At 40.2% G+C, this 17,127-nt stretch overlaps 2 protein-coding genes across 3 annotated transcripts in view; one reads left to right on the forward strand and one right to left on the reverse strand.

The window, feature by feature from the left end:
• Positions 1-7,009, forward strand: part of LOC139469519 (general vesicular transport factor p115-like) — a 29,463-nt gene extending 22,454 nt beyond the window's left edge. Inside the window, exons 19-23 of the mRNA XM_071251710.1 lie at positions 1,704-1,819; positions 2,207-2,422; positions 2,622-2,777; positions 3,652-3,813; positions 4,102-7,009. Of these exons, the coding sequence (XP_071107811.1) occupies positions 1,704-1,819; positions 2,207-2,422; positions 2,622-2,777; positions 3,652-3,813; positions 4,102-4,176 (725 nt within the window). The 3' untranslated portion in view covers positions 4,177-7,009. The remainder of the gene's footprint in view (positions 1-1,703; positions 1,820-2,206; positions 2,423-2,621; positions 2,778-3,651; positions 3,814-4,101) is intronic.
• A 527-nt stretch (positions 7,010-7,536) lies between these two features.
• On the reverse strand, positions 7,537-17,068 carry LOC139468629 (cilia-and flagella-associated protein 96-like). Of its 2 annotated transcripts, none has more exons than XM_071250749.1 (7): positions 16,729-17,068; positions 15,050-15,269; positions 14,518-14,655; positions 12,348-12,423; positions 9,827-10,012; positions 9,480-9,655; positions 7,537-8,902 (listed from the first exon to the last, which is right to left on the reverse strand). In XM_071250749.1, exons 1-7 carry the CDS (start codon positions 16,817-16,819, stop codon positions 8,860-8,862), a joined length of 930 nt encoding a protein of 309 aa, XP_071106850.1. In that variant the 5' UTR covers positions 16,820-17,068; the 3' UTR covers positions 7,537-8,859. The 2 variants fall into 2 exon arrangements, with proteins under 2 accessions (XP_071106850.1, XP_071106851.1); XM_071250750.1 differs by lacking the exon at positions 12,348-12,423 and adding an exon at positions 13,464-13,539.
• Between the last annotated feature and the right edge of the window lie 59 nt (positions 17,069-17,127).

The following is a 17,127-nucleotide window of genomic DNA, read 5'->3' on the forward strand; positions in this document are numbered from 1 at the left end:
ATGTGTTACCTGGCTGATTGAGGATCAGATGGTCACAGTGTGTCACCTGGCTGATTGAGGATCAGGTGGTCAGTGTGTTACCTGGCTGATTGAGGGTCAGGTGGTCACAGTGTGTTACCTGGCTGATTGAGGGTCAGATGGTCACAGTGTGTTACCTGGCTGATTGAGGATCAGATGGTCACAGTGTGTCACCTGGCTGATTGAGGATCAGGTGGTCAGTGTGTTACCTGGCTGATTGAGGATCAGATGGTCAGTGTGTTACCTGGCTGATTGAGGATCAGGTGGTCAGTGTGTCACCTGGCTGATTGAGGATCAGATGGTCAGTGTGTTACCTGGCTGATTGAGGATCAGGTGGTCAGTGTGTTACCTGGCTGATTGAGGATCAGATGGTCAGTGTTTCACCTGGCTGATTGAGGATCAGATGGTCAGTGTGTTACCTGGCTGATTGAGGATCAGGTGGTCAGTGTGTCACCTGGCTGATTGAGGATCAGGTGGTCAGTGTGTTACCTGGCTGATTGAGGGTCAGGTGGTCACAGTGTGTTACCTGGCTGATTGAGGGTCAGATGGTCAGTGTGTTACCTGGCTGATTGAGGATCAGGTGGTCAGTGTGTTACCTGGCTGATTGAGGATCAGATGGTCACAGTGTGTCACCTGGCTGATTGAGGATCAGGTGTCAGTGTGTTACCTGGCTGATTGAGGGTCAGGTGGTCAGTGTGTCACCTGGCTGATTGAGGATCAGATGGTCAGTGTGTTACCTGGCTGATTGAGGATCAGATGGTCAGTGTGTCACCTGGCTGATTGAAGATCAGATGGTCAGTGTGTCACCTGGCTGATTGAGGATCAGATGGTCAGTGTGTTACCTGGCTGATTGAGGATCAGGTGGTCAGTGTGTTACCTGGCTGATTGAGGATCAGATGGTCAGTGTGTTACCTGGCTGATTGAGGGTCAGGTGGTCAGTGTGTTACCTGGCTGATTGAGGATCAGGTGGTCAGTGTGTTACCTGGCTGATTGAGGATCAGGTGGTCACAGTGTGTTACCTGGCTGATTGAGGATCAGATGGTCAGTGTGTTACCTGGCTGATTGAGGATCAGGTGGTCAGTGTGTTACCTGCCTGATTGCATTCCAACCCACCTTGACATGTTTGGTCGTAACTGTGGCTATTGGCCACTAGCATGCCAACCCAGGACTAAACTATTTACAGGCTGCCCCTGATATAGATGGAAGATTGCGGACTACTACCACATACTACCACACTCTTGTTCTGGCTGCTTGTACCTTGGCCCATGTCCTGTGATGTCACCCATCAGGGCTAGTTAACTTGTCCTGACTGGATCCTCATCAGTCAGGTACATATCTCCCAGTTACAACTAGAGAACATTGATGTCATCTGGACCTTCACCTCACGTGCCCACGTATTGTCATGAAAGAGCGATGTAAGATCTTGGGTAGAATAGGTCTTCAGCAACCCATGCTTGCCGCAAAAGGCGTCTATGCTTGTCGTAAGAGGCAACTAACGGGATCGATATCGTATCCCAATTGCGTGGATCCATGTTCATGATGTCTGTCACTGGATTGTCTGGTCAAGTCTTGATTAATTACAGACCCCAGTCATATAGGTGGAATATTGCTGAGTGCGGCGTTAAACAAGAAACATATAAACAATGTGTATGCCTGTTGTGACCGGGTGTTCTGATTGGCTACAGGTTCGAAGGATCCCCAGGTGGATGGGAAGAAGGATGAGGAGATTGCAGGACTACAGAAGAATGTATCTGAACTGAAGGAATCATTACAACAGAGAGATACACAGATTGATAGGCTGGTAAGACATCTGTCAGTCGGATTGTTCAGCTTGAAATATTAAACACTTGGCATGTGTTGCTCAAGAAGTCTTCAAGTAAGCTAATACTGTAGCGGCTTCAGTTTTTTTATTATGGCATAGTAAAGAGTTCGTTATTTATAGGGACTTTCCTATTCATTCAAGACCACCTATGAGGTCTAGTGGATTAAGTGTCTGTCAGGAGAGAGGAAAGTCGGTGTTTCGATCCCGGGACGGATCATACCAAAAGCCATTAAAAGATGGTACATGTTGAACTGGTTGGCTCTGCTACTATAAACCAACATTAGTTATTCTAAACCACACCAATTATGTATCCTATGTATGTGTATAAGTATCCCTAAAAGTTAGTTGTATGTGTTGTTTCTTCAGAAAAATGACCTGACAGTGGCCGAGGCGCGAGTCATCGAGCAGAGCGGAGAAGAGGATAAAGAAAATAACCCTAACGAAGCAGCTGTGTTGCAAGCCACACTTAACAGATTGAACATTGACCATGAGGAAGTGAAACGCACAGTAGCAGACCGAGACTTAGAACTTTCATCACTTAAATCCCAGTTAGAAGCAGCAAATAAACAAGTAGAAGAATTAGTAAGTTATTATATAATTACTGGCTGCATTAATTAAATATTATCTTTAGTATGTTTGTCATCTTAAGTACTATTTTAAAGTAAACATGTTAAATGGAATGTAAATTTTGTAGTTTTATTTCAATATATTTTTAACTGATTAGAAACAGTATTCCGCTGAATGTGCCCGGTGTAAAGTATGAACTGTGTTTGCCTTGCAGAAACAACAAGTTACCCAAGTATCAAACACGCCCTCAGGGGGAGACAACTCAGATATGCAATCCAAAATAGATTCTCTTCAAGAGGAAAACAAAAAATTACAAGAAAGAGTGAGAAAATCAAATGAAGAAAGCTTAAACAACATAGAAAAAGTGCGGGTGAGTGTTGTGTTGATTATACTTTACAGACCACCAAGGTATAACTGTAATATTGCTGGCTGTAGCATAAGAGAGGACGAATTTAGTCCTTGCCAGGTTAACGGTTGGATTGGCATTCTAGAAGTTGGCAAATAAGAAAGAAAACATGCAGCTTTATGGATAACACGTGGATAACAACTTCTTGTTTATTGCATATAACATGTACACTTTCTTACTTGCCAGGGTTGAGGGTAGTATTCAAGGGGAGGTAACTGATATTTATTCTGAGTCAGGGTGTGACAGCAGTATTGAAGGGGTAGATATGGATATCTTATCTTTGTTAGAGTTTGACAACAGTATTCAACAGGCAAAACAGGATTTTAATTAAGTGAACCAAACACTTTTCAGAAACGCTACATAATGTTTTGATCTATTGAACGCAAGACAGTATTCAAAGGAAGGTAACTGATATCTAATCTTGTCAGGGTGTGACAACAGTATTCAAGGGGAGGTAACTCATATCTAATCCCAGCCAGGATGTGACAACAGTATTCAAGGTGGGGTATAACTGATATCTATTCCTTGTCATGACGTGACAACATTATAAATGGTGAGGTAACTGATATCTAATCCTTGTCAGTGTGTGACAACAGTATTCAAGGGGAGGTAACTGACATCTAATCCTTGTCAGGGTGTGACAACAGTATTCAAGGGGAGGTAACTGATATCTAATCCTTTTCAGGGTGTGACAACAGTATTCAAGGGGAGGTAACTGATATCTAATCCTTGTCAGGGTGTGACAACAGTATTCAAGGGGAGGTAACTGATATCTAATCCTTGTCAGGGTGTGACAACAGTATTCAAGGGGAGGTAACTGATATCTGTTCCGTGTCAGGTGCTGGAGGAGGAGAAGGAGCTGCACCAGGTGGACAAGGCGGAGGTGCAGGAGGAGCTGGAGACCATCAAGAAGGAGCAAGAGGACCTTCTGGTGCTGCTGGCAGACAATGATTCTCAGATAGCTTCCTACAAGGCCAAGCTCAAGGAACTGGGGCATCCTGTAAGTATTGTGGCCAAAGTAGAGACAATTTATGGATAACGACTTTTTTATCTTGCTGTAAAGGCAACGTTTCAGTATAGATTCTTATTCTTATTCTTATACAGCAAGGCTGAATGATGAACATAGTACGGAATATATTTTGTAGGTAGAGGATTAATAGTAACACTGATGGGCAGTCTCTTTGGTTCTTGTTTAAATGCGCGCTGTGACAACTAGTGACATGTATATTATTATTGATATCATTATCATATTCCTGTTACATTGTGTAACTTATTTTGTGCTGTGTAGGTTGATGAAGATGAGGATGATGAAGACTTAGATGACCTCGCTGACGACGATGATTATGATGGAGGCGATGATTGACCGGAATGTACCTAGTGGCAGCGTACCAGTGATGCTTCGCATGCCTCAGAACATACAATATAAGGATGTGCTGAATCCACATTGAACCGTGGTGCATAGGCCTAACTAGTCATGTGATACTGTCACGTGACTGCAGAAAGTTTGATTCGGTCGTATCAGTCGTATCGGTCAGTTGTTGATATAAATGTTCATTTAATTATGTCACCTGATTGATACAACTTTATCTGATTGCCATGGTAACTACTTTGATAACTATGTTTCCTGATTGGTATGATAACACTGGTTAAGTCTTCAAGCTATCTGATTGGTCAAGTCATTAAGTTATCTGTTAGCTTAAGCATCCATGTTATCTTATTTGTTAAGCAATAGGAATTACTATATAGCTTTACCTGATGTTCAGTGATAACATCGCCTGTAGTTTGAATGGCTTAAGACTATAGTGTGGATCCAAACTTTCAGTGGGTCCACGTTTCCTAATATATTGATGAGAAATCAACTGCTACTGAAAGTACAGTACTAGTTTGATAGGCGACCCGAGGAAAGGTCCACGGTAAAAGATTGGTTGATGTTGCTGTTGGCTCAGTGCCAGCAGAGTGAGTGAGTGACATCTTCTCTCAGGGCTGATGCCATAGCTCTGTTTGGTCGACAGATATATTCTGTATTTCACAGATATCAGGACCAAGACAGAGGAAGACAACTTCAATGTTAAGTTTTTACTTTATTGAAAGTAATGTCAATATATAATGACCTCTAAATTTGAAAAAAAAATGGAACTTTAAAAAGAAATTCCAATTTTGAACAAAATAACACTTCCCTGCGCTAGTTTGCTTCCCAAGGGCTCATAGTTTGGCATGCTAGATAAATCCCTGATGACATATTACCACGACGATACACCTCATCATCCTTTCATGACAAACACACCAATTGATGACGATGCATCGGACATTAGGATTTACTGTCAGTGCAGCTCAGATACGAAACACCTGTAGCTTAGCACACAATGTTACTGTGTACATTAAAAACTGTTCATGCATTCGTGAATCCAAAATGATTGACTTAATTCTGTCCATGTATAGTTTATATCTACAAAAATGTAACCTGTTAAATTTATTTTTGTATCGGAAGCTCTTTAGTCCAGATGTATCAGGGTGTGGATGTTGTGAGGTATATTGGTGTATTAGGCTTTGTGCTTTGTATGACTGTATGTTCCCTTCTAGCATTACCAGTTGAAGCACATTGCCAAAAGGACAAATTCATTGTCATTTCTTTAGCAATGTACTCCCAGCTTTATGTATACTGCTCAAAAGAAGTTAAAGAACACCCATTTTGTTTCCTGTGACTATAGATAATCGGTCATGGCCATGACCGATTAACAATAGTCATGTGGAAAAATTGGGTGTTCTTAACTTCTTTTGTTTGTATATTACTCTAAGGTAAGAGCAACCAAGTTTCTCATTAAGTCATCATTTGTTTATTGATACAGGTTTGTTTTAATTATTACGCACATTTGATTGGAATTTACGTTCTACCAGTGTACTTTGTATGATATTTGTAAATAGCTGATGTAATCACATAGTGATACTGTTATTTAATTTATATTATAAATGTGTATGACAGGTTGATGATGTCATCGTAAGCGAATATAGGCATCACATGGTCACCCTTATAGTATGTCCGAATTATTTATTAAGATGTGAAATGTCCATCTTATCCAGTTATTTTATGACTAACATGTTCTTGTATAAAATATACTGAACAAAAAGTGTTAGGGATCATGAATCTGTGAGAGATATTTCTTTAGTAGTGAAGACTTAGCATTCAATTTCATAAAAATATCCTCAGAAAATTCATAACCTTTTTTTTCTGTTCAGTATATGTACTCCAGCTTACACTTAATCACAGACCAACATAGTCTGTGACGAGTTTACGTGTGTGTTAACTAAATGCACGATTATGAGCAAATGTAGAGAATGACGATGCTGTAGCCAACATGTTCAGTGCCCTCCTCGTACTCCCCTACTTTTGGATGCTATAAGGATTGCTTCTTCATTAATAGTATCTCCTCCGGTCCAGCTGTGATCATCCCTAATCTGACGTTTGTTCTGTAAATAAAAACATCATTTGATAATTGAAACTTCGTAAATCCTCTGGTAATGAAACAAGTTAACAGTGGACATATTTTACTTTCTTCAGTTATTCAATTAAATTTGTTTGTGCTGAGGTCAATAAGTATCTCAAATACAATATCTTTATCATTTGTATTTCTCCTGCTTGTTTTCCTCCCGATAAAAAGCTATACCTAGTAAAACATAAAACATAGATGCACAACTTAGAAGATGCCTGCCATGGATGGAAATGACTAGCCAGCAAGCCTGGATTGGTTTTGTTAATGTTAAAGGTATCCTAAGGGCTAGAATTTCAAACATTTTTTGGGGGGTATTGCTTTATGTTATCACTACTCTCTGGCTAGTAGACATACTTGGTTTATTTCCATCCATGTCTGCCATCTAATGTGCTATGCAGTATGTGTCATACCATTCATGTCTAAGTTGCTTTGACCTTTATTTGAGAATAATCTATACATCTCAACAATTATTGTTGTGAACTGTAAATCATATTTTCTATTTTCATTAAAGATCTTGCTATTTGTCCATAGCCATAATGTCACCTGACCACCATGTTGGTCGTCACCCTGTATCCGATGAGGACCACGTTAGTGTGTGTACAGTTGTGAGCGTATCTGTGTATGAGGGTGCTGTGTACATACAAGTCTTGAATGTGGAGGAGTCCGCGCACTCATCATGGGAATAAATGGCTGTTGAGAAGCGACTTCTGTTTTGTTCACATTTTATTTGTTGATGAGTTAACCATCATCCTGTGATTTGTTTTCCATGTTTTATTATGTATACTACTCAAAAGAAGTTAAGAAGTTACTATATTTAATCTGTCAGGTCATCCCTGCAGTTGCCTGGGTTTGTCTTTCTTTCTTTTCTTTTTCTTTGTTGTTTACACCGCACTTAGCAATATTACAGCTATATGACGGCGGTCTGTAAATAATTGAGTCTGGACCAGACAATCCAGTGATTGGGATCGATGACATGCTTCAACCAAGTCAGCGAGCCTGACCACCCTATCCCGTTAGTTGCCTCTTACGACAAGCATAGTCGCCTTTTACGGCCAGTATGGGTTGCTGAAGACCTATTCTACCCCGGGTCGTCATGGGTCACTAGGTTTGTCAGCACCATACCAGTGCAGGTGGTAAATGTCAGAGACCTGCATCTCTTCAGGCTTTCCTCCCACATTAAGCTGACACCACTCACTGTCATGCACACTGCATGAGGAAAAAACACATAAGATAAATAACTATTCACATGTTTTATTATACAGTGTCAAACACAGTCTGACTGATGAAGAGAAACACAAGTTGGTTGAGATGAGTGAGAGAGTCACAAATTACTGTCCACAAATTGACAGCCACTATTCCTTACTATTCCATTTTCCATGGAACTGGCAGCGAAAGAGAACCTGCAAAGGGTTGAATAAATTGTTCCTAGGACAGGAGGCCAATGATCACTCCATGTTAAACAAGGCCAAAATAAGTAACATACATAAACGTGGAAGAGAATTTATGAGAATTCTCTTCCTTATGTCGATCACTTCTAAATGCCTTTCAAAACGTGTACCGGGGTATCTTATTCCTGTTATAAAAAAAATCTACATGTACAGATATGTCCTATCGAAAACATTCAAATAATATCAGATTCGAAAAATGTAGATTTGACATACAAAAATAGAACTGCAATAAAACAAAGTCTTAAAACACTGATGATATGCATTCAACTATTTAATGGTAATACTGGTATATTGGTGATCTCAAGCACTGCACAGTTGCCACATGGTAAAACACGCTTGACAAACAACTGCAGCAACTCAAAAAATCCTTTAGTCTCAAACTTGCCTAAAAACTCGATTTTCAACTTTTATCCACACTAAACAGTTATGACATCACTGCTGCTCCATCTATAGGAAGACGACTATTTTATACTGGTAGAGAACATGTATGGCTTATTGCAAAGTGTTTTTAGTTTATAAAGGTGACAGAATAATCTTATTTATCCTGAGAGGGACATCAAAATGGCAGGTTATGAATATTCAAAAGTATATTCATGCTGATACAGAAATCAGTCATGATCTGGATTTTGTTCGAGGTGATGTAAGGTTTAGAAAAAACATTTTAAGCTTAAGAAGTTAAATGCTCTGAAAGACACATCACACATATTATTGTCCACATCATTCCACGAAGGCCAGTCGGAGCTGAAGGGATACACTATGTTAACACAGTTGGGCATGACTTATGTACACATGACAATAATATACAGATAGATTTATATATAAATGTTTATCACAGTTCATATTGCTCATCGAATGTTAGCCTCCAGGGAGACCCAGTGCAAATATAACTAAATCATGTACTTAACATTGAAATATGCCAGTGAGTAATTAAACTGTTGTAACATGATTGTACCTAGCATTAATTCAATATTTCACATTAAAACATTACAAATTATTTCATCCAAATCATACAGTTAAAAATGAATATCTTAATGGTTACAAGAACATTTTCTTTGCATAATCCATACTTGTCTATTATTCAAGCTTCAATGACATATTTCCTGTACCCCGCTAGGCCAGGGTCGCAGATCTGTAGTTCTGGATGTTGATGGTTCTGAAAATACACACAAGAAAGGGAATGAAAACATTTTTCATCCACATAGTCTTTGGTCAGAAGATGCACCAGTCACGATACAGTATCATGATTCTTTGTTAACAACTTCACACACAACCCATGACACTCCTTCAGAGTAAATATTAATGGATTCAAATATTGGAATAACAATGAAAAACTGGTTTGTTTTTTATGTCTGGTCCTTGTCATTACCCCAATGTTAAAAGTTTCAGATTTAGGGGGTCACTTGATTCATATGCCATAGCAGCAAATCCAAGCTGCCAAGACCCTGTTTAACATCAAACCCTCAGATGTGGCCCTGATGTATTGAAATGATAGAGCTATTGTCATGAACAAATCTCATGTTTTCCCATCTTATATCAGTTAGCTGTGATGAATTGATAATGCAAACAGTAAGATATTATTTACAGGCCACAGTCATATAGCTGAATGCGGCATTTAACAACAAACAAACGTAAGAGTGAAGATGGTTTTACGCTGCTGCACCGTAACGCAACACTCATGGCTGATTGGAGGGTTAGTGGACTGGTCATATAAACGTGTGTAGAGTACTGACCTTTTAACATGCTGGTTCACAATTGATATACAGGGTGTCGTCTTGGGGCCTTGTGATGGCACAAAGATCCTCCCACTCTTGTTGACCACATTGATTTGCCGTTTGACACGCACATTGTATGGGTCTTGAGAGTGTGATGGATAGGGGTCAAATGTACCAATCTTGGAACCACCGGGCTAGAACAAAAACAGGATTACATTATAAGCGGTATGTCTTCATAAGATAAATCAGTGATAAATGTTTGTTTCAAGATGCACAGAAATATACAAAACAGGTAATTGCACACTATCAAGACAACTATTTTTTAGAGTCTTGACCCTTCACTAACAACTGTCCACAGGACTCACGTGTTTGCCAGGGGAGCTGGGTTTAAATGGTTTAACGTCGTTCCTCTGTGACGCAGAACTGGACTTCCTGACTGGGGGCAGTGCCTTCTCTGACCGGTAGGGGTTGGAGTCAAACAGAGCCTGGGGGTGCATGTTCAGCCTGAATGCCCCTCCCTTCACTTGCTTCCGGTGCCCCTCACTCTCTTTCTGTCAATCATTATAACTTTCTGTTGTCAAGTAGAAACACTTTCTGTTGTTATATTAAATAATACTTTGTAATGAAAAGAAGCCTTTCTGTTGTCAAGCACATAACTTTCTGTTGTCAAAAATAAAAACATTCTGTTTCCATTTCACCTACAATGGTACATACTTGTGAATATATACGTGAAACTTGTCGCCATGGAAACACAAAAATATTATTTGAAATATCCTTAACTATCAAAAGGCACCAGTTCACCACTAGACCTATCTATGTTTGGTGAAGAAATATTGTACGGTGAAATATTGCGCCAGAAAGAACATCTTGCACAGACCGACGATGTCCATTGCAGGGATAAAAATTTCTTATATGAAAAAGTGTTGCCAAGTATAAGTACTTTCTGCTGTCAAGAATTAACACTTTGTTTGTCAAGTAATATAACTACTTTCTGTTATAAAAATAATAATTCTGTTGCCAAATATCATGAATATATAACGTTCTGTTAGAAACACTCTCAGTTGTGAAACATAAACACTTTCCATTACAAATACAAGGTATAATAATTTTGGTTGGGAGGGAGATGCAACAGAATGCCACGTCTACACAAAAACAAACGTATTTGTGCTGTCATCAGCAACGTAGGAGAATTAGATTAAATTCAAACAAATCTATCAAATCCTGACTTTAAGTTGTGTAACTACAACTGTCAGTTCTCTCCATTACATCAGGCCTCCATGAACACAGTGCAGGTTGTATCAAGGCTGATCAAGTCCAAGTCCAACACCTTCACAAACATACATCTTGTACTTGCCCCAGACTGGGATGTGAAGCAGGGAGTGAAGCATGGGACACTGTTAGTAGGGGAACGTAGACTACAGCTCCAGGTGCATGGGACACTGTTAGTAGGGGACCGTAGACTACAGCTCCAGGTGCATGGGACACTGTTAGTAGGGGACCGTAGACTACAGCTCCAGGTGCATGGGGACACTGTTAGTAGGGGAACGTAGACTACAACTCCAGGTGCATGGGGACACTGTTAGTAGGGGAACGTAGACTACAACTCCAGGTGCATGGGGACACTGTTAGTAGGGGAACGTAGACTACAGCTCCAGGTGCATGGGACACTGTTAGTAGGGGACCGTAGACTACAGCTCCAGGTGCATGGGACACTGTTAGTAGGGGAACATAGACTACAGCTCCAGGTGCATGGGGACACTGTTAGTAGGGGACCGTAGACTACAGCTCCAGGTGCATGGGACACTGTTAGTAGGGGACCGTAGACTACAGCTCCAGGTGCATGGGGACACTGTTAGTAGGGGAACGTAGACTACAGCTCCAGGTGCATGGGGACACTGTTAGTAGGGGAACGTAGACTACAACTCCAGGTGCATGGGGGACACTGTTAGTAGGGGAACTTAGACTACAGCTCCAGGTGCATGGGGACACTGTTAGTAGGGGAACTTAGACTACAGCTCCAGGTGCATGGGGACACTGTTAGTAGGGGAACGTAGACTACAGCTCCAGGTGCATGGGGACACTGTTAGTAGGGGAACGTAGGCTACAGCTCCAGGTGCATGGGGACACTGTTAGTAGGGGAACGTAGGCTATAGCTCCAGGTGCATGGGGACACTGTTAGTAGGAGAACAGAGACTACAGCTCCAGGTGCATGGGGACACTGTTAGTAGGGGAACGTAGACTACAGCTCCAGGTGCATGGGGTCACTGTTAGTAGGGGAACTTAGACTACAGCTCCAGGTGCATGGGGACACTGTTAGTAGGGGAACGTAGACTACAGCTCCAGGTGCATGGGGACACTGTTAGTAGGGGAACGTAGACTACAGCTCCAGGTGCATGGGGACACTGTTAGTAGGGGAACGTAGGCTACAGCTCCAGGTGCATGGGGACACTGTTAGTAGGGGAACGTAGACTACAGCTCCAGGTGCATGGGGACACTGTTAGTAGGGGAACGTAGGCTACAGCTCCAGGTGCATGGGGACACTGTTAGTAGGGGAACGTAGGCTATAGCTCCAGGTGCATGGGGACACTGTTAGTAGGAGAACAGAGACTACAGCTCCAGGTGCATGGGGACACTGTTAGTAGGAGAACAGAGACTACAGCTCCAGGTGCATGGGGTCACTGTTAGTAGGGGAACATAGACTGACCTACACTATCAGTGCACTGACACCTGGGATTGTCCCTGGCCATGGACTATCAGTGTTGACACTGTAATAGCCTATGACCCTACACTACCAGAGTGTGACGCTATTACAGACTACTAGTTACCGACTAAAAATGTGCAACGACAATCTACTGACTACATAGTTTACTTTTACACTATCCAGACCTTTGCAAGTTCCCGCGATCGATCAAAGGCATCGTGTTGATACTTGGGGTAGCCACCAATTGTCACTCCAACAAAGCTACAAGCATAATGGAGGGAGGGTTAGTTAGTTGTGTGCATCACTGCAGACCGACTGCCATCTTGTGTTAATGAAGGGCACACACATGCAACACGGTGCTTGTCACGCTGTTCTACAGGCGCCTCTCTTCACTCTAGATACACGACTTCCACAGAGAAAAAGGTCTCTGACTTACATAAGGAATTTTAGACTACAAACATTTATTTCAAAAATGAAAATATGTTTATATTTGTTTTGTTAATGTTCTCTTGATATACAATGGAAGGAAGCCCTTAGAATCTTTTCACAAAGCTGCAGAAATTCAGACTTGGATTGTTTGCATGTTATTGCTTCAGGGTTTGTATGAGTAATTTGTGCAATGGGAGATTATAACAGGTTCTTCTCCAGAATGTTGAAATTGGTATATAATCAAGAAAAGGCTTTTAGTGTTTAAACAGCTTTTAATAAGGAGTGTCAAGGCCAAAAGAAAATAATTTCTTTGGGGTAAAATAATGCCATTAAGAAATATGAGTCGGGATTAAATTAAGAATTATTGTATTATAATTCTTTGAAGTATATTGCCAAACCTGCTAAAAGTAAGTCTTGATAAGTTTTCTCGACAACATATACAAATGACATCCAAATGTCTGGTCAAGTGATTGGCAGGGTTACTGGAAACAAGGAATTATTTTCAGGAGAGATGAGTCTAACTATAATAGCATCACTATTATAATAAACTAATAATTATTGAAAGAACTGTATCTGTAGTTTAGAGAATGGCTACCCACAGTCAACATGACAAGCACATTTCATGCAATAATGGTTTTCCTCGGCTGTGCTCATCCTGGCTTGATCATCACTGCAGGAAAACAATGTTAATAAGCACGTCATTCTTAGTAATGCACCCATGGGTTGAGAAAACAGACATGCCAAGTCAAGCACAGTGTGCTTTGGTGATTCACACAGGTTAGAACGGTCACACTGCAGCACAGTGACACAAACAGTGATTGGTGTCTTCACACAGGTTATAATTGTCATACAGCACTGGTCATACAACCGACCTTGGCCTTTTCCTGGGCACTGTGGTAGGGTTCGATCATGTGAGCTGGGTATTTACCCAGAGTCACATGAAGGTATCTGCAACATGTCATAGTGTTATTCAAATATTTAAGAACTGAAATTAACACATTTATTGCACATTGAGATATAAATGTAAAAACCAGTGTGCACACTGTGTAAATCCATGTAGCAGATTTATGCAAAGTTTTCACAACGTTTTTTACATCTAGAACTCCATAATCACAACAACATATTGAAGTCAATCCTAATATATAAATACGTCAAAAATAATAACTTCACAGACTGCTTATCAAATCATTAATACACCAAAAGGACAATATGAAAAATGAGTGACATCATTCCGCACACACATACAAGAAGAGCCCTGCCATTCTGTTATCAGCCAATCAGAAAACAGTAGTCAGTCAGTGGGCAAGGCCTATTTTGTTTCGGTTTATGGATACATAAACATGATAAACGCCCAAGGAATTGCTTTGTTAGCCAATCAAATACCACGGGGACATATGCAACTTATTTATTAACATATCTTCACAACATCAGCATGTCTTGTACATCAGAATCCATAGAAAGCCAAAACAATAAACTTGTGATTCAGGTCAAATCCCACTAACAGGCTACAAAAAGGTAAAACATTATTCAGAGAGTGTTTTCCGTACAGCTAGTTACATGGCAGGTGTTACACTTTGTCTGCAGCTCTGCTTCAATTACACAATAAAGGGTTAACAATGAAAAAGAAGGTTTCATTTAACTTACCCCAACAAATATAGTTGGTAAAGAATTATCTTGGATAAAAGTTCTGATTAGTTTTCTAGACAACTATAGCTACAAATGTGACAAAAGTTCAGGGTTGCATATCAAATGATAAACACCAACATAAAAACTACTAAGTGAGCCAAACGTCGACTATTGTGGAGAATCCCCAGATGTGCGACATGTACAGGTATATCTGTCTGTTAAGGTTGAATACATCATATATAAAAGACTGAAGTAAAGTCAGGATCTGATTATACCACAAACAATCACCAGTTCACTTACCCAAAGCCTGTACCTTCTTTGCCGGGGTTGGTCATGACATTTTTCCCAGGGGACTTGTATGGCTTACTTGCCTTCTCTCCAGGGCTGAGGGCAGGTATTGGGCCACCCAGAGTACCATAGTGACTCCCTAGACCAGACCTACAGGAAGACATACAGTAGACTATGTTTATAACGAACATGCTTTTAACGAACTGACAGATATAACGAACACATTTTTGGTCCCTGCCATTTGCTATATATATGCTTATAACAAACTACGGTTATATCGAACTCAAATCAGTGGTCCCTTTGAGTTTGTTATAACTGTAGTTTACTCTATATTTTACACAACTTCATAAATCTAAAAGTCTGTCTGAGCAATATTCTGGTACTTAGAGAAGTCTGACAAGCAAAACATTCCAAGTGATCCCCAGCCCAACCCAACCATAATTATTAAGCGAAGGTCAGTGGTATCTTTCCTGGCATTATAATAATTTAATATTCTGAGAACAGAATTACAAGTCATTTCAAGAAATTATTAAATGAAAATTACATTTTCTTATCGCCACTGCTTGGTAAAAATGCCTTTGATAGATTTTTCTTAGAATCTTCTAAACGCCTCTGCCTCCTCATTTTGATTGGGTCACTGTAAGCCTCTCCTTCCATAACTCGGTTGAACTTTTCAGCAAAGTAGCCATGTTGAAGGGCAGATTTTTCCTTACTTCCACCAGGTAAAACCTGTTTGCCTTTACTTGCCGCTACATTGAATTGAACTGAAACAAAACAAGTAAACCATGAACATGTTCTAGGTTCAAAGAACTTCAAATAGTATATACTATATGCTAGTTGCTACACAAATGTGAAAGAAACATACACAGTTCCGGGTGGATGGTGAAAGCCATCTTCTGAGGCAAGAGCGTCTCCTAGCCTTTTTGTCAAAGTCTTGTTTCCACCTTAGCCACATCAAGTCCACTTTCCTGTGCTAAATATGATTGGAGTATCCCACATATCGATAGTCCATTCAGAGAACGTTTCACAAAATCAACATCCATGACTGGTACACCTTCATATGAAGGTGATTTACCGCTGCCTGTCTTTTTCATCTTTTAAACACCCCAAAGATTGCCTATATTTTTGTGTCAGGGATGAATTCGCAAATGCTTTCGTTATCTGATCGACTTGGTCGTCGCCTGTAGTAGTCGCCGTCTTTGTGAAGCTATATGAGATAAGAACAGGGATCTGATTGGATATCGCCTTTTCATTACAAGGGGCACAACTTGTGATCTACGCGAGATGGCACCAGGGTCGAGCCAAGAAAAGTGGCCTTGATGTGGCAAGTATAGAAACTAGGCTTTGATATAGGCTAGCGGACACACTTGCCTCGGGAAGATTGGTGAAAGCATTTAAACTGTACATGAATAAGATACCTGTACCTTGTTCTTGCCATCAAGAGCCCCACATAAACAGGTAGCTCTGGAGAGAGCATGGTTTAGAAAATGTAATGTAGAGCCAGTGATCAGTAGAAAGCTGCTTCTAAAATCCAATATTTTCCTACAGTCATGTTAAAATACTGATTATCTCATGTTTTGATCCCAACTGTATTCTACTGAAAATCATTGCTACTGGCTGGATATTTGCAGCTTAGTCTCTTCATACACTGCAATCCACTATCTGTAGAGGTTATCACACCAGTGTTAGGGGATGGTAAATATCCTGTACAGTGTTCCCTCGCAATTGCGCTCTTCAATATAGCACTAACTCGGTTATAGCGCTCGGTAAAGCATGGCTCCCAAAATTTTAAATGGTAAACCATAAGGTCTAGTGATGTTTTATATCAAATTTCATACTTTATTAACCAAGTTTGTCTTACGTGTTTATTCACCTAAATTCACTGAAGGGATACAATGTGGTTTTTTTTAAAGCTCATATTAATACTAGATGAATCTTTTTGAATCATAAACAACTTCTATTCATAGACACCCGAGAAGTAGCCAGATAGTAGTGCCCCTTCAATAGCTAACATTTAAACTTGTAAATAGCCTTGGGAAGGCAATACTCTTTTGGACAGCTACCCCATGTATAAATGTCTAAAGGCATAACAAATAAATCAGATAAAACACAATTTGTTACCTACTACTGGAACTATGGATACATTTCGCTATAAATAAAAGATGATACAGATCTAGGATTCTAGTCCAAGATGATTACAAAATCAGACTTAATTTAACTTACCACCGGCAGTCTTGTATTTATCTCCAATGGATATATAGCCCATTTCCTGGAACACACCGACCCTGTCCATATCATTTTTCTTGTCACCCATCTTGGAATATCAAAGTGCTTACAAACAATAAACGTATTCTAATGCAGTTGGTGATATGCTTCTTCACTTCAGCTGTCACAACCTGAGCATATCAAAGTGAGAGACAAACATAAAGTTAAAGAACTTATTGGTAAGACAAAAGTAATTTTAAAATAAAAAGTAAAAAGTCTCCCTTCTTAAAATATCACAATATCATGACAGGTGCGAGAACGCAAGCAAAAGAACACCACAATCCATGTTGTGGAGAAGGAGATTGTTGCTAGAATTGCTATGGAGATGCTGTCAATGCGCATGACCGGAAGTCCGAT

The sequence above is a fragment of the Haliotis cracherodii genome, unplaced genomic scaffold, assembly GCF_022045235.1.
Source record: "Haliotis cracherodii isolate W230 unplaced genomic scaffold, xgHalCrac1.p SCAF_2, whole genome shotgun sequence".
Taxonomy (NCBI): domain Eukaryota; kingdom Metazoa; phylum Mollusca; class Gastropoda; order Lepetellida; family Haliotidae; genus Haliotis; species Haliotis cracherodii.

Excerpts from the sequence above, each read along its gene's own strand:
- LOC139468629 (XM_071250749.1), bottom strand. The coding sequence starts at position 16,819 with ATGGGTGACAAGAAAAATGATATGGACAGGGTCGGTGTGTTCCAGGAA. Across the intron at positions 14,656-15,049 it reads AGCAGTGGCGATAAGAAAAT|GTCTGGTCTAGGGAGTCACT; the intron begins GTAATTTTCATT and ends GTCTTCCTGTAG. Across the intron at positions 8,903-9,479 it reads GTGAACCAGCATGTTAAAAG|AACCATCAACATCCAGAACT; the intron begins GTCAGTACTCTA and ends GTGTATTTTCAG.